The sequence below is a fragment of the Xenopus laevis genome, chromosome 5S (assembly GCF_017654675.1).
Source record: "Xenopus laevis strain J_2021 chromosome 5S, Xenopus_laevis_v10.1, whole genome shotgun sequence".
In the NCBI taxonomy this organism is placed as follows: Eukaryota; Metazoa; Chordata; class Amphibia; order Anura; family Pipidae; genus Xenopus; species Xenopus laevis.
In genome coordinates, this window is record NC_054380.1 from 141,849,248 (window position 1) to 141,856,200 (window position 6,953).

General features: G+C 38.8%; 1 protein-coding gene across 1 annotated transcript; it reads right to left on the reverse strand.

Moving 5' to 3' along the window:
* Window positions 1–4,889: 4,889 nt before the first annotated feature.
* LOC108717521 (taste receptor type 2 member 102) lies at window positions 4,890–5,857 on the reverse strand. The gene has a single exon (XM_018264755.2). The coding sequence runs from the start codon at window positions 5,855–5,857 to the stop codon at window positions 4,937–4,939; it is 921 nt and encodes a 306-aa protein (XP_018120244.1). The 3' UTR covers window positions 4,890–4,936.
* Window positions 5,858–6,953: the final 1,096 nt, after the last annotated feature.

Consider the following 6,953-nt stretch of genomic DNA (forward strand, 5'->3'; position numbering starts at 1 on the left):
ACATGATTCCTCTGCACTCAACCCATTATCAATATATTTAAGACAGCGACATTTTGTGCTACTGCTACTGAAAAATGCCTTACCCTTTAAACAAAACAGGGATTGTTTGTCCATATATTGCAATATATTTAAGCTGAACAACTACGTCAAAGTCATCCCATATCTGGCCAGTCCTATGCTCAATTTTCATCTGATTCATTAAGAATTCTATGGTTTAATTATACATTTTATAAAAGGGATGAATACGTTTTACCTGCAACTTACTTGCTGCTTTCAAAGTAAAACTCCCAAACTTGGCTGCCCTTTTATTAGACACCAGTGGGATCACCTGACTATAGTTGGAGGGGGTGGTAGCTACAACATGGAGCTGGCCAGATATGGGATGACTTTGACGTAGTTGGCCAGCTTAAATATATTGTAATATATGGACAAACAATCCCTGTGTTGTTTAAAGGGTAAGGCATTTTTCAGTAGCAGTAGAACAAAATGTCGCTGTCTTAAATATATTGATAATGGGTTGAGTGCAGAGGAATCTTGTATTTGTCTATATGTATTTTGTGGTCACACCCTCATTGCACCCCCGCCTAATGATTTTAAAAACTAGTGGTGAGCACAACTTTCCCCTGTTTGTTATAGTTATACAGGAGCAGTGACCAGCTCCATGTTGTAGCTCCCACCCTTCCCAGCTATAGTCAGGTGATCCCACTGGTGTCTAATAAAAGGGCAGCCAAGTTTGGGAGTTTTACTTTGAAAGCAGCAAGTAAGTTGCAGGTAAAACTTAGTCCCTTTTATAAAATGTATAATTAAACCATAGAATTCTTAATGAATCAGATAAAATTAAGCGTAGGACTGGCCAGATATGGGATGACTTTGACGTAGTTGTTCAGCTTAAATATATTGTAATATATGGACAAACAATCCCTGTTTTGTTTAAAGGGTAAGGCATTTTTCAGTAGCAGTAGCACAAAATGTCTCTGTCTTAAATATATTGATAATGGGTTGAGTGCAGAGGAATCTTGTATTTGACTATATGTTTTTTGTGGTCACACCCTCATTGAACCCCGCCTAATGATTTTAAAAACTAGTGGTGAGCACAACTTTCCCCTGTTTATATATATATATACATCAATAAGTAGAATTAAAAACAGAATTGACACTTATGTTGGGCCTGGCCAATCAAGTACTGTATCTTTTTTCTGGGAGCTCTTGGCTTCTTGCAGGGGGTTGTACACTTACATTCTGGCTCCTGGCCCATCCTTTCACCTACTAATGTGTATAAAGGAAAGGAAAAAAGAGGTTTTAAAAAAAGTGAGAATGAAAAAGGAGGAAATTACAAGTTTATTACATATACTCTGCATACTGGAAACGGAAAGATAGACTTGTCAATGTACCAAACTTCTCCTTTATATTTGAAAAAAGTTCATTTCAAGATAGAAAATAGAATCATTCATAAAGTAATGCAGCGTCCCATAACCAACCAGACATAATCAAGTGAATCTACACTTTGGGTTTAGTTGTTATGATTTTCTTTATCCAACTCATGGTCCTTTGGTACATTGCTACACAGGCTTTTCTCAGTCTGCTGTTGAAATAAATCAAGATCAGAGAATGGAAAATCGGGTAGAAACATGAAATAGCCGTACAGAACATGAGCCAAAATGGTTCAAGCTGCCCATATGAGGCAAGAATGTCCGCTACATAATATATAGCATAAAGAAAAAAGGAGACAACCAGCTTCCTTAATACATTGAGTTGAACTTCCACACTCAGACTTTGGAGACTTGTTTCGCTGCTTCTCATCCGTCGGATGTGTCTCCATAGAGAGTTCAGCAAAAGCAAAGCCGCAATGCAGTATAATAAAAATGGCTGTGTAACCGCCACATAGTATACAACTAATGAAGTCTGAAGGGTTATGGTGACATTTCCATGTTCCTCTGTGCTGTTCTTCTGCATAATTCCTGTAGAACTGCTCAGAGAGTGGGGAAAACCATATGTTGTATACCAGTCAAGGCAACTGAGAGCCAGAGAAGTCAGCAGATTGGCCAAAACCATCCATGTGCAAACTCTGGAGATCCTGTGCTTCAAATAGATGAATAAGGAATTGGAATAGTTTGCAACTGTCACACAATAAATGGCACAGAGGAAGGAAGCAAACCATAGACTGGCAGTATTGAAAAAAATATAGAGAGCCTGAAAAATACTGGTTAAAACTATATGTTTAAAGTGCATAGGTGAATAGAAGAAAAAGAAAAACAGGTGCATCAACAGCCTGGTGAAGCCCAAGCACATGAGGATAGTATCGCTGGCATGGAGGCGTTTATTAGTTATCCATTCCAGGCAAAATGTCCACACAATGAATCCGTTTACTGGCATCCCCAAGAGGAACTGAGTGAATGCTATGATTGCCAATGTGAAATCACTAATCATTTTCTTGGGTATGGACTGTCCTTCTTAGATGATGATATTCTTGCAGATCTATCACAGGCAGCAGGGATGGAACCCGATCTCCAGTTGTACAGTCTGTATGGGGTGTGCAAGGTGCTCAGGTTATTTTATGGAGCTGTGCCTTATGCAAAACGTATTCATATTCACTAATCTGCCCCGGTGCCAATGCAAATCTCTAAGTAGCAATCACATCCTCACTGACGGTGTTGTGTGATCCATGGCCAATGCATTGCTTAGGGTTTCAGAGGGAAAACGTAACATCTCTTGCTTAATTTACAACTCTTAGTTGAACACATTGATCTTACATAACTCATCATTGAATCGTTTTATTTGGAGAAATAATAAAACCTACAATAGCTTTAGCCAAATGTCCATTTAATTTAGGAGGTTTTAAGGTACCCAAGTTTAGAATTTTCACCTGGTACCTTATAAAAAGGCTATTTGGAGGGAACAGGTTTATAAATTCTGAGATTAAAATCCTTTGTGAATATTTGTCTAACATTTTGAGCGCTCTGTATAATAAAATGAAGAGATGTGCTCAATGCCGAACAACCTGTTATTTAGGGGGTATTTAATAAAACTCATATTTTTCTTATATTAAAAATTCAACCTAACTCCCAAACATGATTTGGCTTAATTTACTAAAATATCAGAGCAAAAATTGCACACGAGGGAAAAGTCTCGTCTAAAAAACATGCAACATGCAACTTTTTCAAATTGTCAGCAGAAAAACTCAAAATGTAAAACAGCTCGAAACCCTTGAACATCCTGAAGTCAAAAAACATCTTCCAAATATAAGACATCTGCTGTTGACTTTTACACGACTTTGATTCATTTTAGTTGGAGCATTTTCAGATTTTTAGAAGCTTTGGAGCATAATTATCTTGAAAAAAAAGAAAAAAGGTTTTGTTTTCCTATTTTTATAGGAAAACAAAACCTTTTTTTTTTTTTTTCAAGATAATTATGCTCCAAAGCTGTATCAGCTTTTATGGCAGATATTATTTGAAGCCCAACTGAAGCCCAGACCACACTGAGCATGTGCACAGTCTTGGTCTTGCAAAGATGTTTAACAAAGTTACAAGACGGTGACTCCCTGTAGCCAACTTTGAAAACATAAATCATTTGTTTGATTAGGCTTGTGGTGCAGTAAGTTCATGTTCATGTTTAGTATACAAAATACAGCATTTCTAGCCTTATTCTATTTTAGACAAAGATAGTAATGAAAGAAGATATGGCCATAAATGAAAGGAGCTCTGTTATGGATATACATCTGTTTTGGGTATACATGAAGTCTAGTACCATAAATACAACATGAGAGAGCATGGCAAAGGTCATGCATAGTAGAGTAATAACCCTCCAGTTGGAATCCAGGTTCATTGCTTATTTTGAATCTGTGGTGTACCAAAAAACAATACAATTAAGGTAAAACATGCAAACGTAGTCTGAAGCTATCAGCAGAACTGGAGATCAGGAAAAATCGATAATGGCACCTAAAGACAATGTTACTGAGGTTTACAAGGATTTTGTCATGATGTTTATGGTTTATAGTTTTTATTTCTAAATGACACTGTTTACACTGCAAATAATTCACTCTACCATATAAAATTAATTTTTTTTTTTTTTTTTTGGTTGTAATGTTGGTGCATAAGCGCCATCTCAGGTCATTTTGCCTGGTCGTGTGCTTTTAGAAAGAGTCAGTGCTGCACTATGGAACTGCTTTCTGGCAGGCTATTGTTTCTCCTACTCAAAGTAACTGAAGGAGTCGCAGTGGGACTACCTTCCCATTGTTCTGCTGATGAGTGCTGGGTGTGATATCATTCCAACTTGCAGTACAGCAGTAAAGAGGGACTGAAGTTTATCAGAGCACAAGTCACGTGACTGGGGGCACCTGAGAAACGGACAATATGTCAATCCCCATGTCGGATTTCAAAATTAAATATGAAAAAATCTGTTTGCTCTTTAAAAAATGGATTTCATTGTAGATTTCTGCTGGAGCAGCACTAATATTTTCCTATGACACTATCCCTTTAAGAATAGGTGTAGGTAACAGTACAGCATACAACAAAGCTCCTATTTCAAGTCCAGTCCAGTGGACAACAACATATTGAAATAATCACTGGAGTCTTACAGCTGTTGGCCAATACAGGTAATGTTACCTACATTTATTGGTGTAGAGATATTCTGACAATAGACTTGGCTTATAAACTACAAGCATTGTAGCTTCAAGTCTACACTCTGTACCATCCATGCGTGTAGAGCAATAGTCAGTCAAAAGATCTTCTGTCTCTCCAGCATTATTAGTATGTAGAAGGTTTTTAAAGGTCCATCAGAAATGAATTTGATATGTCTTCAGCCATAATACAATATGGGACTGTGGATGTTATAGAATGAATAGGAAAGACAAAGGCAAACAACTGAAAATATATGCCACGTTCAGTAGACAGGAGTCAATAATGAACAGTTACAGTAGGCAAATATGTACTCAGCATATTCACACTGTGTTCTGAATTTGGGTGTTTGGTTTCCTGGTCTTGGCACAATGAATGGATCCATGATACATAACCAGACAGGCTTTTCTCAGTGCCTTGTTGGAGAAGATCAGGACCCCAGAATGGACAGAGGGGTAGAAGCAGAGAATTATAACATAGGAAATCGACATCTCTTTTACTTTGTACCTATCAAGTGAACCAATGAGCATTGAAATAAAATACATAATGTAAAGGGACAGAAATAATATCAGTACTTTTATTACCCTTAAATGGGCTTTCAGATGTGGGTTTTGTATGGGCGCCCCACTGCATTGTATGTGCTGTGTGTGTCTCCAGAGAGAGTGAATCAAAGCTGTCATAGAGGACAAGCGCATTAGTCCTGAAAAGAAAAACGCAAGGCAGAACAGAGCGAAGCTATAGTCCGTGCTTATCCCCGTTAGCATTAATGGACTGTTCACAAGCCAAATGTCGGAATTATTCTGATGGGACAAAACAAAATCCCATGGAACTGAAATCACACTGTAAGCCAAACTAATCACCAAAGTGGCCAAAATTAGCCATTTTAATATTCTGGAGATCCTGAGCTTGATGTAAACGAAAACATCGTTGTTATAGTTCGAGATCTTGACACAGTAGCCGACGCAGAGCACAGAAACCAGCCCAAAGCTGTTCCAGTTTAACAAAGAACTCATAGCAAAACAAGTAGCATATACCGGTAACCCAATGTCAGGAATGAAACTGGTCAAAGAAATGACCCAATGCCAAAGGAATCTCATTAGAGCCACAAAAATAAGGATTGTGTCAATGGTATTGAGGCTTCCACCAGTTATCCACTGTGTCAAATACACCCCAACAATGAATCCATTGATAGTGATCCCCAGGAAGAACTGGACCAACAGTACAACTTGCAAAGCCAAATCCATTGTTATTCCTTAGAATATGATTGTGGTTCTGAATTGAACAGCTCTGCAGGTCTGTCACTCGAGAGGAATGGGAAGCCCAGTGTCTGAGAGGCACGGGATATGTACTGGTCTCGGATGCTCAGGCTTTTATATGAAGCAGACAATGTGCCGTTTGCCCAGCACAGGCAATAAGTTACTTTGATTATGATGCAAATCTGGGTCTCAATTTATTCTTCACGGTATGTTTTGCATTGTGCACATACTGGTGCAGCCCAGGTGGAGCTTTGGATCTGCTATTTTAGAACTCTATCTTCAAACAGCAAAGCAAAGAAGACGTTCTGTAACTGTGGGATTTCATGTCTCCTTTTGAGCTGAAACGTTTGAAGCAACTCAAATGCCGCCATGTCCACATGTAGCTGTTCTTCTCCTCTTAAATCCACACTGTTTTCATGATTCTCACATTCTTTTCATTTGAAACACACCAAACATCTTGGTCTGTTCCAATTATCTTGGTTAGTTTTGTGATGACAAGGAAACTCACTGGGGCAGATTTACTAAAGGGCGAAGTGGCCATCGCTAGCAAAATTCTGCCAGAAATCTGCAGGGACATCGGCAATTTACAGGTGTAGAGGACAATTCACTAGTGAAAGAGACTGTTGCTAATGTAGTTTCGCTCCCTATCGCCAGGCGAATTTTCACTCGGGAAAACCGTCGTTACTCTGCAAATTCACTAAAGTGTAAATTTTACAGAACATTATCTCTTTCGCCAGAGTTTCCTTCTCCACCTAAAACTGGCCACAGACGCAAAGATCCGATTGTACGAATCAACGTACGATCGGACTTTCCCATCTCCCGACCTGCCACTAACCATTCAGATCAAAGTCTTACCATTCCGACCAAATAAAGTAGTTAAAGAACAGATCAGCTGATGTTCTGCCCCTGACAGCAATCGTACGATAGAAAACGTTAGTGACATTCTCCCACGCAGAGATATTATTGGCAGCCGACAGAAATTTTCTAACCTGTCCGATCGACCAAACGACTGATCTCCGCCGGATGAAAAATGTCGGGACTCTTCACACACGTTCCAAAAATCATACGAATCCTCGATTCGTAC

Excerpts from the sequence above, each read along its gene's own strand:
- LOC108717521 (XM_018264755.2), bottom strand. The coding sequence starts at position 5,857 with ATGGATTTGGCTTTGCAAGTTGTACTGTTGGTCCAGTTCTTCCTGGGG.